Here is a 17705-nt window from a genome sequence, read left to right on the forward strand (position 1 = left end):
TGGGGGGTCTCCACCCTGAGTCCTTTTCAGCCCCTGGGGAGGCCTGTGAAATGGACACTGTAACCCTCAGGGACAGGGGACCTGGCTGGGCACCTGGGGTTGGAGCGGTCCTCTGGGAGTCACTGTGGGAACCGCAGATCCTGACCTGCTGGCAATGGGGGCCAGGGCTGGGCAGAGCAGGCTGTGAGACCCAGCGTCCCCCTGCAGAGTTGCACAGGTGGGTCTTGCCTGTCCTTGTCTGCGCCATCCTGTGTGACCCAGGGAGTCCCTTGCCACTGGACGCTTTGTGTCGCCTGCAGGTGGGCCCTGGGGGAGGAGGCGTTGACTCAGCCCCTGCAGGCCAGGACTGCAGTCCTGAGGGAGCGGTGGGGAAGTGAGAAGCTGGGATCTCTCCCCCTCCCCGCCATTCCTGGGGGTGCGAGTGGGACTGGGTCCAGCCAAATGCACCACATACGCCTTCTCTGAGTGCAGTGGCCGGGGAGGCCTGGCATCAGCAAGTCCCCCGGGTGGCCTTGGGCTTCTCCACCCCAAGGTGTGAAGCCTTGGAGGAACAGGCTGGATGCCTCCCCTCCCCCTCCCTGGCCTTCCTGCACGCAGCCCCCCCTCCAGCTCAAGCCAGGCCCCAGCACCTGCACCTGGGGGTGGGCGCTCAGCCCAGGAGGGGAAAGGGCAGGGCCCAGTGACTCTCAGCCCCCCCCACTCTTGGGCTGATGTGGGAGGTGTAAGGTGCAGCTTCCAGGGGCAGCCATGAAGGGGGCTCAGGGGGGCACCTCCCCCATCTGCCCTGGGTCAGTGTGTGTCCAGGCTGGCCTCTGTCCCTGCCTCTGTCACATGGACCCATGCCTTTCCTGCTCCCAGGCTCGCTGAGTCCCAGGGGGCCCATCGGTGGCCACCACTCCTGGCTCTGCATTTTCTGGGGAGGAAGGTGGGGGCGTCCTGAACTGGGGGTGGGGCCAGGTGGGGGTCCTGGCCCTTAGCACAGAGCCTCTGACCCCAGCTCGGGGTAGGGCTCTTGGCTGGGAGGGGTCCTAGGCTTGAAGGTGTGATCAGAAGTCGCCTGGGAGGGGCGGGGCTCAGGAGGAGGAGCTGGCTCACCAGGGCCCCAGGTCTGTGTTGGTTTTGTAGGATGGCTCCAAGGCGGGTGCGGAGTGTGTGCCAGGCAGGTGGTTGGCAGCCTTCGGTCTCCCAAGCAGGCCTGGGTAACACTGCTGGCACTCACTGCTGTCAATGAGGAGTTGCAAGTGGGACTTGTGGCCCAGAGCACACAGTGGCATGTCAGGCCAGCCATACTGTCACCTGTGCCACTGTGGAGCTAGCTGGATTGAGGCTGCGTGTGCTGGCTACGCCAGTGTCTGCAGGACAGGTTGGGGAGGTTCTGGCAGAGCTCAGCCCAGAGCTGCGTTGGGTGGTCGCCATGGTGGCAGCACCTGCAGCCTCACGCAGCTTCCTAGAAGGCCAGGTTGTGCACTGGGCAGCGAAGGGGCGCTGGCGTCGGGATGGGCTCACAGGACCCCATGATGCCCTGAGCTGCCCCTCCTGGAGGAAGGCACCTGGAAGGATGCTGACCCCTGGCTGGAAGGACCCCTGGCTGTGGACCTGGGCAAGGGGACAGAGACATCATCTCAGTGGGAGGAAGTGGCTGGGCACCCATGAGGCGGCAAGAGGGCAGTGAGGCACATTCAGAGAGTGTGTGTGTGGAAGCGTGCCTGACACTGAAGGACCTAGGTGTTTCCTGCTTTTGTGGTTTCTGCCTTGCTTGCTTGGCTGGGGGCTGTGTGAACTCCAGGCCTGATAGTCTGAGTGACACCCGGCAGGACACCTGGCAGGTCACGCAGGCAGACCACTCCTCAGGAAGGAGGTCCCTGGTGTTAGATAAGATCCACCGCCCTATAGCTCATCAGTTTGTACCTTTTGAAAGTTGCTTGCCCCTGCCGGGTCGGACCCAATGCTGGGAACTCAAGCCAAAGACACTGCTGGAAGGCATTGAAGGAGTCCTTGGCCCTGGGCGGCCAGTGCACCAAGCGGTACCAGGCTTTGCCTGCTGGCCGCCTGGCGGCAAACTCTGGGGTTTTTAAGATATGTAGTTGCTGGCTGGGGACACCCATGATTAAGGCCAGTTTTAGTGCAGGTGAGAGGTGAATTTTGGATGATTCGCAGTGACAGGGTCATGAAAGTTTCAGGCATGCGTGGGGACTGAGACCAAATGGTTTGGAGGGAAGTATCTGTAAGATAATTTGGGTTAGACTGATTCACCAGCCCAATTAGGAATCCAGAGATGAGCTGGTAGCATAGAACGTCACTGACGGCCACACACCAGTCCACACCAAAGCTATGGATGGGGGCCTGTTTGGCAGGGTTAGATACCATTGCCCAACTGGGTGGTGGAGTGGTCACATTTGGCAGGGTCAAGACACTATCCAGCACGCGAGAGAACTTGGTCTGGGGGTAGATGTCGGGAGCACTGCACGTGTGCCCTAAGATGGCGCTGAGACCTCTCCTCCCTCAGGAGCGTGGTGGTACACAGGTTTCAGGAAGTGCCTTCTGATTGGCCCGTAGCTGCATGCTTAGCGCGTGTGCTACGCGTGATCAGAGCCATGATTGGCGTGCCTGCCGCGTGCATCGGTGACCTTTAAGCTGATTGGACTAGGATTGTATTTAGCGGTGGGGGTTTCAGGAAGAAGGGGGCCAGGACAGGAAGACGGAGACGGAGACGGACGGACGGACGGACGGACAGAAGACTAGGGGTGACGAGGAGGTTGGGGAATGAAGCGGAGACAAATGGGAGGAAAAGGGAGAAGTCGAGTCGACTGGCTGGGAAACGGACGGGTTGGAAGAATAAAGTGCCTCAAGATATAGAACCTGGAGTGTTGGGTGAATTCTTCTGCGGGATGGAAGACCCCAACAGGTAGACTCTGTGGGGTTGTGTGGGCCCAACCCTGTGGAAATACAAGTTCCCCTGGTTAGCTCGCAAGCTGGGGTTGTGATGGACTAAGCTAGGTGTGACCATGGCACCTGCCATCACTCACGGGTAAAGGAACCCACAACAGTTTGGGCAGGTCAAGGCAGCAGCACCCGAATGTGCATCCTAAAACAGGATTGGGGTGGGCCAGGCTGCCACTGGAAGGGGGCAGAATGGGCAGGGCCGAGCAAACCGTAACTCACAAGAAACAACAACAACAACAACAAAAAGAAACAACAGAAATCAGGTTGGAGCACAGGTCATGCCAAGTAGGCCTTTGCACCTACTGATCTGTGTGAGCCAGGGATGCCGTCACAGCATCTAAGGCAGGGGCCAGGAGAGGTGAGGGGCTCTGCCAAGCTGAGTCAGAGCAACCACTGGCCTGCGCATGATCCAAGGCTGGGAATAGGCCCGGTTGGGGAGCTAAGGGACACCCTAGCTGGGTTGAGTTTCCCACCAAGGAGCACATGGGCTGGAATTGGGGCTGCGTTCTGATCAGGATACGGTTATAATCTTACATAGTGCAAGTGTGGACTGGGACTGGAAGCACCAAACCGGCCTAGACTCCAAAACCATCTGGTGCTCTGGAGGACCAGAGGAGATGTGTGACAGACTAGGCTAGGTCTCAGCTCTTACTTTACCTTGTGTGAGCTGTGTCTGGGTATGAACGAGCCGTGGCTGGGTTGAAACATTCAACAGTAAGAACCAGATTGGGTTGAAGGCCAGTCAGGAAAAGCCACTGTTCCTGCTAGGACAGAGGTGAACTGAGCAGGGCTGGCTCATGGACCCACTGGCATGTGTGAAATCTGGCACTGGGAGAGGTTCTGATGGAGGAGCCTGGACAACTCCTCTGGCAGGACACAATCCCTGCAGGTAAGTGCAAAAAGCACAATAGGAAACAGCCCAGAACAGGCAATGGAAATTATCCCACCGGCATATGTATGGCATGGGTTGGGGACAGACCAGGCTGAACCTGTTCACATCACCCGCTGGTGAGTTCGAGCGCCAGAACAGAGTGTGGGTCGGGCCAGGTTCGGTTGTGACAAATACCAGTACACATTAAGGAATGCCAAGGTGAGATGAGCCGTACCAGATGTGGTTGCAGCGCCCAAACAGCACATGTGAAAACTGGCGGGGAGGAGGCAAAGCCGACAGGGGAATGTGGGCTCCCCTGCTGGACAACTACTTCCATTGGAAAGTGTGAGCTGCGAGAGGGCAGATCAGACTAGGCAGGGCTGTTACACCTGTGGGCCTCATGTGAGCTAGATAAGGGAAGGGCCGGGCTGGGCTGACTGTCCTGACTGTGCAAGCAAAAATCAGAGTGGGTGAGGGTTGGTTGTGCTTAGCCGCAGCATCAGCTGGCAGAGGCTGGCACTGGGAGCTAATTCTGTCAAGTCAAATGCCAGAACCACCTGGAGAGTGCATAACCTGGGAGTGGGAGTGGCCTAGGAGGGAGATAGTGGGCACCTCCCTTGGGGTTACCACTCCCACTGGACAACACAAAAACCAGGACGGGGCAGGGGTGGCTAGACAGAAAGGCACCTGCCAATATGTGTGTGGGTTGAATAGTAGGTTGGTTGGGTTGAACTAGGCTTCAATGCCCATTGACATGTACGAGAGCTAAATGGGATGTGGGACGGACTGGACAAGCCTGCGGTACATACTGGCAAGCATGGGAACCAGGGTGGGGGCAGAACTGGTGAGGGTTATGGGAAGTCGCCCCAACTTGGTTTCAGCTCCCACTGGTTCACGTGAGGACCAAGTATGAAGTGGGTAGGATTGAGCTGGACTATAACACCCGTCGGTTCACGAGGAAGACAGGGCTGGAAGCAGAACTGACCGAGCAATAGCAACGACCAGCATCTGTGTAAGCTGATTGGCGCAATGGATGGTGTTGGACCCTGTACTGGCAAACTCACACAAGAATTAGATCTGGAAACATCAGATGAAGTTTCTTTGGAGATCCCTCCAACTGAACTGCTGATCTCAGAACCCCAACCATGAAGAAACTGTGTCAGCCAGTGGATTCTGAATAGGTTTCATTGTGATTGGAACGGTGAGATTGGCAGCAATCCAGAACTGTTGAACTATCAAAGTTGCTTGAGCAGGACCTTGGAGCGCGCCTCCCATTGGGGATATGGGATGGGCGGGAGGCTAGGTGGGGCTTTTCCCTTTGTTTCTCCCTGACCCCAGATACAGGAAAAAATGATAATATGTGTGTGGAAACAATGGTATTACCCACTTTCACCCTGTAGCCCTTGACCCTTTGTACCCCAATCAACTAAGTAAGATTATTAAAATATAATTTAAAAAAAAAGAAAAAAGAAAGTTGCTTGCTTTAAACCTACCAATAGAAGCCTGCCAACTTGCTCTTTTTGAAAGTTAACAGTTAAACTGACCAATCATGACTGTATAATTATTGGCCTGAAATGTATAAGAACCCTGTGTCGTTGAACCCCACTCTCTTTTTCTGCCCTGTTGGTCCTGCGGCAGCCTTGGCTGCAGCTGCCTCTCCCCCTCCAGCATGGCTGGGTTGGGCGGGGGTTTGGGGGGCTTGGCTGCAGCTGCCTCTCCCCCTCCAGCATGGCTGGGTTGGGCGGGGGTTTGGGGGGCTGGGAGACCTAGGTTAACCTGAATAAAATACCCTTTATGCGTTAGCACCAACTTCAGAGTCAGTGACTTTCTGGGGATCTCAAAATCCGGCACAACATTTGGGGGCTTGTCCGGGATACGAAGGGTGTGTGGTGTCACCTAACTTCTTTGCCAGCTAATTTTGTCTAATTTTTCCTTTTTCATTCTGATCTGTTTCCTTTTTCAGCTGATTTTTCATTTTTGTGCCCGGTATGGGGGTGGGAAGCCCTGAATGGGTCAGGCGTTTGTGCCTGGTGAGTGGGCAGGGAGACCCCTCCAGGTCAGGCACCTCTTTGCCTAAGGAGGAGTGGGTGTGCCCCTTCTGGATGATTTTCCTTTCGGTAGGGCTCCTTGTTTACTGTGTGTCTGTCCTGTCTTTAAACTGTTGTATATTTTTGTGTCTGCCGGCTATAAGTTAAAAGCTGAGATAGTTAAATTGCTTGCAAAATCATGAGCGGTGAAATAGTTAAATTGGCTGCAACATCTTGAACTGTGAGAACTTTGTAAGAGAGCCTCTTACCTGAATTCAATTGAACCTGTGAGTGGCGTGCCTACATTTTAATCTGAATACAGGGACAGAAAGCCTTTCCAGATTAATTTTCTGAGCAACCAGATCGGCGGAAAGTCTCCGGAGGATAGTTTGGGAGTCAACAGCTGACATGATGGAGTCTGGGTGGAATTCAGGGACCTGGGGGAGAGCAAGCTCTTCACCACCCTCTGCTGGGAGAGGCTCGAGTGAATTTAGCGCTTTCTAACCTGAGCGATTTTCTTCCCTTTGCCACCAAATCTGACCTACTTGTTAGGATGCTGAGTTAAATGTACTTTTAACCAACTTATTTGGATCTCTAAATTGTTCAAAATTCTGAATCAAGTCTCCTGACTGTGAATTCCATAGGATCCATACAACTCTCAAGGAAATAATTTGGAGTATTGTCGCTGTCCCGCAGCGATGGACTTGGTGCACGGAGCCGATAATAACACGCGTGGGCTCTGACTGATGGTCAAAGCTGAAGTTTATTAACAGCTTTATTAACAGACTTTTAAAGGAAGGTTGTCAGGCAGGTCCGTTTACATCTCAACAGCAAGGTACTGTTCCCCAAACACAGCAGTTCCTCTAGCAGGTTATTTCTCTAAACCTGTGAACCCGGATGTATCCTGCTCATTCATCTCCTTACCAATTGCTTCCTGGCTCCTTCAGGGCTAATTCAACTGGCTATTGTCTCCCACAACAGCAAGGATTCTGAATGTCCTCCTGCGGCCCACCTCCTGGCTTCCTCCCCTGGGGTTAGGGCTTGGCTCTTCCCCGACCCTCAGCTCTTTCATGGCCTTTCTGGAGGGAGAGGGCAGGACTCCTGGGGGTGGGGACAGGCCTCAGGCCTGGTGGGGATCAGTGAGGGAGGACGCCCCTCCCTGTAAGAGGGAGCCAGGCCCCTACGCCTGGCCCCTCACTGCCTGAGCATTGCCTTGGTCCCAGCCCGGCTCCCGGAGTTGTCAGTCAAGGTGTGTGGCGTCCAGGAGTGCTAAGGTGGACACGGAGGACAGAAAACGGACGGGGGAGAGAAAACTGGGCAGCGGGAAACTTGGCAAAACAGGGGTTCTGCATGGGGAGGGCAGGAGGAGACATGAGGCCAGAGTCCTCGGTGGGCTCCCTGGCCCCGGTCCTGCTGGTGGCTGGCACAGACCCCTCTGCCCATCTCCTACGCCTGGCAGGCACTAGGGGTGCCAAGAGGGACCATGACAGCATGGGGCTCATGGGGGATGGGGCTGGAGCTGCTGACCCCCTGTGGCCCCTTCACCCTCTGCCCTGGGAGGGACAGCTTCTACCAGGGCAGACAGTGGCCTGTGGCCCAAGACCAAGGGGGAGGAGCCCAGTGCAGAGGTGGAGGGCTGAGGGTCAGCAGGCACAGGGGACGGCATGTGGGAAGGCAAGGCCTCGCTTCTGGCCCCTCCCGGCCTCTCGAAGGAGAAGGGGCACAGCCAGCGCCGACCTGCAGAATAGTACCTGCCAGGGAAGGCCGCTCTGTGCCCAGCCAACGCGCGAGGCCCTGGGGTGCCTGCAGCAGCCAGAGTCGGGACCCTGACCTCGGGTTGACCCTTCCTCTGCTCTGGGAGGCTGGCTATCCTGGGACTGGAACGGAGGCACCAGGCAGTCCTGCGCCGTGTCAGTGCAGGTGGCAGCCCGAGGCCACCTCCCTCCGGGCCTTGGCCTTCAGCCGCTTCAGGCCGTTGTGGTGGGGGTCCACCAGGAGGCCGCTCTCGGCTGTGGCCCAGGCCTCTGCAGGACGCTGCTGCTCCAGGCAGTGCTGCCCGTGGCGCAAGAACAGGTGGGCTGTGGAGGTCTGTCCAGGCCGCTCCCACAGGCTTCTCTGGGCTGGGGCGGGTGCCAACTGGAGGGCCTGGGTGAAGGCGCCCGTGGCCCCGGCCTCGTCCCCCAGGCTCAGCAGCAGACACCCCCGGGAGCACAGGTCCTCGGCCCGCTGGGGGAGGTTGCTGTCGCCTGCCCCGTCCTGGAGCAGGGAATCCACGTCTCGTAGGGCCCGGCCAAACTCTCCCAGGCGTGCCAGGCAGGCGGCCCGAAGACGCAGGTGCCAGGCCTTGCTGCCCCCGGCCAGGACCGCCAGCGAGCAGTAGCCCAGCGCTGGCCTGTTTTGCCCTGTGTCCAGGAGAGCACTGGCCTCGCTGGCAGCAGCCTGCAGAGGGGTGGGGAGAGCCGGGGTCAGGAGAGCCCCACAGCCTCCTGCACTCTGCATGGCCAGGCCTGGCCCTCAGAGCGCCACTTTAGCCCCGCCCCAGGGACCCCGCCCCAGTCCCACAGACCCCGCCCTCATCTCACAGACCCTGTCCCCTGTCCTCAGACCTTTTCCAGGGTCCCACAGACCCCGCCCTCAGTCCCACAGACCCCACCCTCATCTCACAGACCCTGCCCCCAGTCTCACAGACCCGGCCCCAGTCCCACAGACCCCGCCCCAGCCCCACAGACTCCTCCCTCATCTCACAGACCCTGTCCTCTGTCCTCAGTCCTTTCCCAGGGTCCCACAGACCCCGCCCTCAGTCCCACAGACCCCACCCTCATCTCACAGACCCTGCCCCCAGTCTCACAGACCCGGCCCCAGTCCCACAGACCCCGCCCCAGCCCCACAGACCCCGCCCTCATCTCACAGACCCCGCCCCCTGTCCCTCAGACCTCTGCGCCCCAGGGCTTCTCCCCAGGGCACCTGCTCTGCTCGCCCCTCTGGCCCAGCTCTCCTTTCCCGGTAGCTGCCATTAGACTGGAGCGAACAGAGAAGCACCTTCCGCCCGCCCTGGCCGCCCGCCCTGGTCAGGTGGGCTTCATGCGAGGTGCCCCGACCGCCCCTGAGGGCTCTCCTGCCGCCCCAACCCCTAGGCTGCTGGGCCGCTGGGCGGTCCTGCGCGAGCCTTCCAGGAAGGCACCTGGGCCAGGCTCTGCCGCTCGGGGGGCTCCAGCAGCCGCAGCAGGAAGCCCAGGTCCCCCGCGTCCAGCTCGGCCAGGCCCTGCAGGTCCTGCACAGCGGCCCGCACGTCTCCCTTCTTGAGCCGGAGCAGGCCCTGCCGGGCCCGGACCGCCTTCGACGGGCGTGCCAGCTGCAGAACCTCCTGCAGGCGGGCGTCCGCGGCCTCGTAGCTGCCTGTGGGATTGGGGGGCAGTGGTGTTGGGACAGGGTGGCAGCCAAGAGGAGCCCTCCGGGTCGGGCAGGAGTGGGTGAGGGGCTGGGAGCAGAGGCCCGCAGGCTCCCCACCCTGACATTGGGCCTTTGTGGTGGTCACTGCCAGGGGCCAGTGTGCCGCCTCCCGTGGGTTAGCAGTGACTGGCACAACACCAGGGCCGCTGCATGAGAGGAGCCTGGCCTCTGGGCAGAGAGCAAAGGTCAGGTCATAGGGCTGTGGTCCAGGGTGTCTGCTTCAGGTCACAGAGAGCCAGAGGGTGGGCGAGGCCGTACCCAGCACCATGAGTGTGTCGGCCAGCAGCAGGTGGCTGCTGGGCTGCACCCTGTCCATCTGGGTCAGCGCCTCCCCGACGGCCAGGAGGGCCTGCGTGTCCTCGTGCCGCAGAGGCCGGCTCAGGAGGGCTCGGCAGTGGGAGTGGAGGCCCCGTGCCAGGACGGCCTGGGCTTCCCGCTTCAGAGAGCACAGCTCGGGCACCACGGAGGGCGTGTCCAGCCTCAGGGCCAACACGATGTCGTCTACAGCATTCTGAAAGGTAAGGGTGGCCTGGCTCTCACACCCCCTCCAGTCACCCTGTCAGGGGACAGCCACGTCCTGGGTCACCTTCTGTCCTGGGGATGGACAGCCCATGTCCTGGGTCACCCCTGTCAGGGGACAACCCATGTCCTGGGTCACCCTGTCAGGGGAGCGCCCACGTCCTGGGTCACCCCGTCAAGGGACAGCCCACGTCCTGGGTCACCCCTGTCAGGGGACAGCCCACGTCCTGGGTCACCCTCTGTCCTGGGGATGGACATCCCACGTCCTGGGTCACCCCCTGTCAGGGGCAGCCCATGTCCTGGGTCACCCCTGTCAGGGCACAGCCCACGTCCTGGGTCACCCTCTGTCCTGGGGATGGACATCCCACGTCCTGGGTCACCCCCTGCCTGGGGATGGACATCCCATGTTCTGGGTCACCCCCTGCCTGGGGATGGACATCCCATGTTCTGGGTCACCCCCGTCTGGGTATGGACATCCCATGTCCTGGGTCACCCTCTGTCCTGGGGATGGACATCCCATGTCCTGGGTCACCCTCTCTCCTGGGGATGGACATCCCGTGTCCTGGTCACCCTCTGTCCTGGGGATGGACATCCCGTGTCCTGGGTCACCCTCCTGTACTGGGTCACCCCTGGGGACACTTCCTGTCACACGGGCTGACAACTGTCCATCGCCTTTGGCTCGTCCCCCTGTCCCGGCTGATAGCTGGTCATCAGCTCTCTCTGGCCCCAGCGCAGTGTGGAGCTGTGTGGTGTCCCTTAGCACTGGGCTGTCCTTAGGTCACTGCTGCACCCTGGCAGGTGCCCAGTGGGGTGGGGTCGGAGGTTTGACTGGTTGGCTGAGGTCTTGTGTCCCCCTGGGGTCACCCTGGAGCCCGCGGCCCCATCCCAGTGGGTGCCATGACGGCAGGCAGCTCACCTGGACGCCTCTTAAGGACGGCGTGTGTTCCCAGGCAGCCAGGTGCACAGAGGGGGCAAGAGGGCCCCCCGATGGCAGGACTAGGAAGCTGCTCTAATGCATGCCAAACCATGGTGGGTCCCACCTGCCCAGGCCAGGCCATGCCAGGCACTGAGGAGCTGACCCAGTGGCCACGCCCCCACCTACAGGTGGGCCACAGCCTGGAGGAGCCCTGCACAGCGGGATGGCACAGCCTGGGGTAGGCAGCACTGCCCAGGGAAGGACAAGGTGGACTAGAGTGGTATGGGCATTGAGCCGGCCCAGGGCCAGCGGAGCATCAGCTGGGTGGTGGCGTCACCCAGTGGAGCTGATGGTGCAGAACAAGCTCCAGCTCCAAGGAGCATACTGAGCCTGAAGAAACACCCTAAGCTTCTAGAACCTTCTGGAAACTGCTCCCTGCCATTGATCTCAGATAGCCTGGAAGCAGCTCCTGCTGCCAATCACAGGAAAGTCACAGAAAGAGCAGCTCTGAAGTCTGGGAAACTGAGCCTGTCAAAGCACATGCCTCACAGGTGTGAGCAGAATGGCACAGTCCTCAGTCCTCACCTCCTGGGTGAGCGTGCACAGTCAGTCCTCACCTCCTGGGTGAGTGTGCACAGCCCTCAGTACTCACCTCCTGGGTGAGTGTGCACAGCCCTCAGTATCACCTCCTGGGTGAGTGTGCACAGCCCTCAGTACTCACCTCCTGGGTGAGTGTGCACAGCCCTCAGTACTCACCTCCTGGGTGAGTGTGCACAGGCCTCAGTACTCACCTCCTGGGTGAGTGTGCACAGCCCTCAGTACTCACCTCCTGGGTGAGTGTGCACAGCCCTCAGTATCACCTCCTGGGTGAGTGTGCACAGGCCTCAGTACTCACCTCCTGGGTGAGCATGCACAGTGAGTACTCACCTCCTGGGTGAGTGTGCACAGTGAGTACTCACCTCCTGGGTGAGTGTGCACAGCCCTCAGTACTCACCTCCTGGGTGAGTGTGCACAGCTCCTCAGTACTCACCTCCTGGGTGAGCGTGCACAGTCAGTACTCACCTCCCGGGTGAGCGTGCACAGCCCTCAGTACTCACCTCCTGGGTGAGTGTGCACAGCCCTCAGTACTCACCTCCTGGGTGAGTGTGCACAGCTCCTCAGTACTCACCTCCCGGGTGAGCGTGCACAGTCAGTACTCACCTCCCGGGTGAGCGTGCACAGCCCTCAGTACTCACCTCCTGGGTGAGCGTGCAGTCAGTCCTCACCTCCTGGGTGAGTGTGCACAGCCCTCAGTACTCACTTCCACGTGAGCGTGCACAGCCCCGGGCACTTGCCTCCCGGGTGAGGATGGCCGGCACTGTGTGCTCACCCTCTGGCTTAGCTTGAATGGCGTTGCAGAAGCAGCACACGGTGTGCGCGTCAGGCCGTGCAGAACAAGACCTGTGCTCGCAGGTGGACCCTGCACCGGCCTGGTCCAGCACCCTCATCCTGCGCAGGCCCTTGGGATGCCCCCTGGGGCTCCAGCTGGTGAGCCGTGGGGAGGCAGGAGCACACAGCGGCCTCCGGCAGGTAGAGCAAGGAAGCGTCAGACAGCAGGAAACCTCTCCCTCCCAGGCGAGCCCTTGCAGCCTTGCCCAGCACCACCCTCCCAGGTGCCGGGTAGGTGGGCACAGAGAGCCCGAGGATGCCCTGCCCGCAGCTGGAGGGCATGGGTCTTCTACACTGACCCCACCCTCCATTCCACACCAGCCAGCAGAACAAGAGCTTCCCCGCCTTCATGTCCCACCTTCATCACCCAGCGCTGTCTCCTGCTGCTGGGAGCGCGGCCCTGCAGCCTGTACAGCCCAGCCCGTGGCTGCTCCGGGCCCACACCGCGGGGACCCTGGCCTGCACCCAGAGCACCCTGGGCTGGGCACGGAAAAGCGGGCCCTGAAGCACCGTGCAGGAGGATGCGGCTGGGGGACAGGCAGTGCAGGCGCGGCTCACGACCCTGGGGCTCCTGTGGGTACCCTGCTGCTGGGCGTGGCGTGGGGCGGCATCCTGCCAGTCCCTCACCAGTGGGGCGGGGGCGGGGGTCTCGGTACCTGCTGCTGGCCCAGGGCCAGGTGCACAAGTGCCCGCCCACACAGAGCCGGCACGTTCTCTGGCTCGGCTCGCAGCACGGCGTTGAAGTCGAACATGGATGTCTTTTTCTGGCCCAGGATGCCATAGCAGCGCGCTCGGGCCAGGAGGGACTCGCTGGCCTTGCTACCTGAGGGAGGACGGGGCGGGGCTCACCTGAGGCTCCGCCCAGTGTCTGAACAGGTAGGCGGGGCTCAGCTGAGGCTCCGCCCAGTGTCTGAACAGGTAGGCGGGGCTCAGCTGTGGCTCCTCCCAGTGTCTGAACAGGTGGGCGGGGCTCAGCAGAGGCTGCACCCAGTGTCTGACTGGTGGGTGGGGATCAGCTGTGGCTCCTCCCAGTGTCTGAACAGGTGGGCGGGGCTCAGCAGAGGCTGCACCCAGTGTCTGACTGGTGGGTGGGGATCAGCTGTGGCTCCTCCCAGTGCCTGAACAGGTAGGCGGGGCTCAGCTGAGGCTCCGCCCAGTGTCTGACTGGTGGGTGGGGCTCCGCTGAGGCTCCTCCCCGTGTCCTCGGCCCACAAGGCACAGCATCAGGGAGGGGGTGCCTTACCAGGATGCGCCCTGCCCCCATATCCCTCTCCCTGTGCCCCAGTACGAAGCCCCAGGCCTGCGCCCTGCCCCTGCACCCTGGGCTAAGTGCAGGGGTGGCTGGATGGCTGTCTCCAGCTCAGCAGACCACCCCCTTCACCCCCTCAAGCACCTGCCACAGGATCGGGCCCTTGGGCGTGGGCAGCCCCTACCTGCGGCGAAGATGGCCAGAGAGAGGTAGGCGATGGCTTCTCGGGTGTGGGCCCTGGTGTCAGTCGCGCTCGGCGCGGCCCGCAGGACGGCCAGGGCCTGTGTGTGGCAGTGGCCTTGGAGCAGCTGCCGGTCCTCGGCGCTGAAGATGTCCAGGGTGGGCTGCAGGCAGGCTGTGTCTCCGGCCTGGACCAGCCTCTTCACCAGCTGCAGGGAGATGGAGTCGCTGCTGCCCGGCCACTGTTGCCAGAGCCAGGACACTCAGTGCCCGGCCCAGGGACTTCCTGTCTGTTCTGGGCCGTAGCCAAGGCTGGGGGTTGGTGCTTGTGGGGCATCCTCAGCTTGGAGCTCAGAAAGGGCCGGGGGACCCTGTTACGTCCTATGTCCACACTCAGGTGGACACCTGGCCTCAAAGGGCCCGTGGAGGGAGGGGTTTCCAGAGCAGAGTCAGCTTGGGGAGGGGTTGAGGGACTCCCAGTGGACACCTCCGCCACTGGCCGTGGCCTGATGCTAGGAGGCCCAGGCCACGCATGTGCACTCAGAGCCCCAGGGGGCCAGGACCCCAGAGTGGTGCCCTTACCTGGGAGGCATCGCAGAGGCAACCCCTGCGCAGCTGCAGCAGTGCCAGCCGTGCCAGCACCGGGGCCGCCTGGGGCCTCCGTGCCAGTGCCAGTCGTAGGGCCTGGTGAGCCTCCTGCAGGCGGCCCAGGCGGTACAGGGCGTCGGCCGCCAGCAGGTGGGCGGCCTCATCCTCTGTGTCCAGCTGCAGCAGCAGCGAGGCCAGCAGGTACACGCCACGGGCATCCCTGCAGGGAAGGGGGGTCAGGCTGAGCTCCCTGTGCACCCCTGTCAGACCGTGGGGCCCTGGGTGTAGGGAGGATGCTCAGGTCACCCAGGCCCAGGGTGTCTGCCTTTTGGCTCTGGGCACTCGTGGGCATTCTTCCCCGGGGCGCGGGGGCTCTGGTTTCCCTTTCTGCAGATGCACAATGAACCGTTGGCTCTGGTGAGCTCAGGTGCTTGCGGGGGTGATGGCGACCCCCAGCAGGACACTCCGAGGTCCAGGCCTCTCCCCACAGTGAGTCCAGGCGTGCTGACCCACAGCTGACGCCGATGGAGGCACCCAGCTGGAGGTTCCCCCTGTGGGGCCAGAGATGCCTGGGTTGGGGTGGAGCTGCTCCAGTCAGGGACCCTACGGGGCGCTGAGGGGATGTGGGTACCACCTGTAGGCCTGCTAACTAAGAGGGGCCCACGCGGTCGCTGGAGCTGCCCCTGTTCTGCTGTGAGCAGGTGCAGCCTAGAAACGCACAGCTGGGTGCAGCCTGGGGACGCCGATTTCTCGCACGCAAAGGTTGGAAGGACTCGGCGGTGGGAGGGCAGCCGTGTGCACTCGCTTTCCTTTCTCCCGGCAGAGTTAAGCGTGTCTCGTGGAGCTCGGTCAGTTTACTGACCCGCAGAATGGGAAGGGCCTTCTCTGCTTTCTGGCGGACGATCGCACGGACAGCAGCCCAGGCGCGCGCGGGGCGGTACTCACCCCTCCTGCTCCGCGCTGCTGTCCATCCCAGCGGCCTGGCCGGGGCAGCCCGACCTGCGCTGCAGCATTCCGCGGCCTTCCTCCTGCAGCACGGTCCGCAGCAGTCCCCGCTGGTTCCAGGGCACCAAGGCCTTGGCGGCCAGCAGCGCCTCGTCGGGACGCAGCCGGCACGCGGTGACATAGTCCAGCGCGCCCAGGAAGGCGCTGCCCGCCAGCACCCGCAGCAGCCCACGGCCGCAAAGGGCGCGCACGCAGCCGTCCGGGTGGGGTGCCCCCTGCTCCACCACCGCCTGGAAGTCCTCCCGGGCGCCCGGCGCGTCTCCGGCGTGCAGCGCGCAGAAGCCGCGTAGCGCCAGCAGCGGCGCGCGCTCTCCGACGGCGCGTGGTCCAGGGCCGGCTGGCCGCAGCAGGCGCTCGCACAGAGCCCGGGCTGCGGCCACGTCCCCGGCCAGCAGCAGGCACTCGGCCAGGCGGGCGCCCAGCGCAGGTCGCTCCGCTGCCGGCGCCACGCGAAGCAGGATTCGGAGCGCGCAGGTGGCCGGAGCCAGCAGCTCGCGATCCGCGTCTTGGCGGAGCTCGGCGCGCTTTCGCACGGCTTCCTGGAAGCGGGCGAAGGCCAGGTCTGCGGCCTCGCGTGCCTGCGCCCTGATGCGCTCCTGGTCCCCCGCGGACAGCACGGCCTGGAACTGCCGGCGCGCGGCCGCGGGGCTCTCGCGGAAGGCCTCGTGCAGATCCCGCAGCGTGTCCTGCGCCTGGCCGTCCAGGAAGAAGGCGGCGGCGGCGCGCGTGACCAGCAGGGTGGCCAGGCGCTCACCTGGGGGAAAGAGTGGTGTTGGGGACCACCTGGGAGGTGTCTCCCCCCACTCTCCGCCTGGGGACCTTGAACTCCTTGTGGTTCTTACACCCTGAAGCCCAGGACACAGAAACCTTCAAGGCCCCTTGGGGAAAGCAGGTGAGAACCAGGCCGCACTGCCAGGTGAAGGCACAGCTACCTGTATGTGTCTCCTCAGAGCCTGGGTGCCACTTGAGCTGAAAGCAGTCCTCGTCCGGGGCGCCCAGGGCTGGGTTGGGACTCCCAGGACAGTCCTGACAGCCATACCCACTTGGTCCCGCTCTGCCCTGGGCGGGTCATGCCTCTGTCTCCTGGGGCCCACTGCAGTGGTCCCTTTTGGGACCAAGAAGGGGCAGCAGGTGTGGCTGACTGGCCCCTAGCCCCACCCAGGAGTCCCCAGCCTGGTCCTCCTCCACACGCAGGCGCAGGCGTGCGGGGCCTCGGGGTCTGGCCGGATCTTGGTGTAACTTGGCTGAATCGTGCTTTTCTGGCTGGGAAAGGTGGGGCAGCTGTGCCTTCCGGGGCCCCAGGCAGGACACAGGGCTCTGGGAGGGACAAGGAGAGCCAGTACCTGGAGGAGTTTAAGGGCTCCTTTCTAGGGAGTTCTCAGTACCCCAGGGCTTGGTACCCCCAAAAGCTCATGCCTAGAACCTAAGATGATGCTAGGTGCTTCAATAGCGCAAACCCTTCATGTTCAGCTGGAATCCCAGCCCAACACTCGGCTGCCGTCCCCGCCTGCAGCGAGTGCAGAGTGGCAGCCAGGGTGTGTGCGACCACGCCTTGCGTCCAGGGACCCACTGATCCCGCTGACCCCCAGCTTTCTCCCGTGGCCCCGCTATGCAGTGAGGTGGAGCTCTCCCGGAGGGCCTATTGGTGGGAGGGTCCCAGGGAGCCTTGGAAGCCCTGAGCACACTCTGCCCTGTCTGGATCCTCACTCAGGGCTTCCTGGGGGGCACAGGGGTGGCCCCTCTCTTACCCTGGCTGCTGCCCAGGGGTGCCGACTGTAGGGCCCGGCTGCACATGGCCAGGCAGTCTGCATAGCGGCCTCCCCGCAGCAGTGCTTCTGGGGACAGGGCCGCGCTGGGTGAGTCCCTGGGGTCCAGGGCCTCCAGGAGCTGCTGGCAGTCCGTGTCCTGCTGGCTGGCGTGGTCCTCGGCCCCCGACAACTCTGTGATGTGGTCCTGAAGGGCACGGACGAGCACTGGGAGGTAGGGCCGCTGGTGGGCCTGGATGAAGGCCAGGGTGCGGTCGGAGCTCGCAGCGAAAGCCCGAAGGTAGTCGGCCAGGCCGTCCGCAGCCCGTGCCCCGGACAGGACCCAGGCGAGGGCGCGGCTCAGCCGCAGCTCCAGTGCAGGAGGTGGGTAGGCGTCCAGCAGCTCGCTGCAGCGCTGGGCCACCTCGTCATGGCGCCCGTGTGCCAGCAGGCCGGCTAGCACGTGCAGCACGGCGGCCGGGTGGCCTGGGCAGAGGGCGCTGAGGAAGGCAGAGGCTAGCGTCCCTGTCAGTGAGACCACTGCCATGCCGTCCCAGTGGATGGTGGGGATCCGGCTGTCCCCGCGGCACCAGGCCTCCAGGGTGGCCACAACTGGAGCGCCCCGGGCCTCGGCCAGCGCCATCCGCACGCTGTGCACGGCTGAGGGTGCGTGGCAGCTGAAGGCGGCCAGGTAGAAGGCCGTGGCCAGCGGAGGCTCCCCGAGGGCCAGGTGCTGGTCTCCCTCCCTGCAGAGGCTGCTTCCCAGTTCCTGGGCTGTCATTGG

General features: G+C 62.5%; 2 protein-coding genes across 2 annotated transcripts in view; one reads left to right on the top strand and one right to left on the bottom strand.

Annotated features, from left to right (window-relative positions):
• The window catches only part of PRXL2B (peroxiredoxin like 2B), a 144423-nt gene that overhangs the window by 26926 nt on the left and 99792 nt on the right, over positions 1-17705 (top strand). The window lies entirely within an intron of this gene.
• Positions 7753-17702, bottom strand: TTC34 (tetratricopeptide repeat domain 34). Its single transcript, XM_058674394.1, has 8 exons — positions 16951-17702; positions 15117-15959; positions 14166-14391; positions 13588-13792; positions 12811-12977; positions 9550-9802; positions 9023-9237; positions 7753-8280 (listed from the first exon to the last, which is right to left on the bottom strand). Exons 1-8 carry the CDS (start codon positions 17700-17702, stop codon positions 7753-7755), a joined length of 3189 nt encoding a protein of 1062 aa, XP_058530377.1.

This window comes from Ochotona princeps, chromosome 2, assembly GCF_030435755.1.
Source record: "Ochotona princeps isolate mOchPri1 chromosome 2, mOchPri1.hap1, whole genome shotgun sequence".
In the NCBI taxonomy this organism is placed as follows: Eukaryota; Metazoa; Chordata; class Mammalia; order Lagomorpha; family Ochotonidae; genus Ochotona; species Ochotona princeps.

What these genes read in the sequence shown, in the direction of transcription:
- TTC34 (XM_058674394.1), bottom strand. Translation starts at nt 17,702, where the DNA reads ATGACAGCCCAGGAACTGGGAAGCAGCCTCTGCAGGGAGGGAGACCAG. An exon ending in ATGTGCAGCCGGGCCCTACA is followed by an intron (nt 15,960 to 16,950) that starts GTCGGCACCCCT and finishes GACACCTCCCAG; the next exon opens with GTGGTCCCCAACACCACTCT. An exon ending in TGGCCCTGGGCCAGCAGCAG is followed by an intron (nt 9,803 to 12,810) that starts GTACCGAGACCC and finishes CTTACCTTTCAG; the next exon opens with AATGCTGTAGACGACATCGT.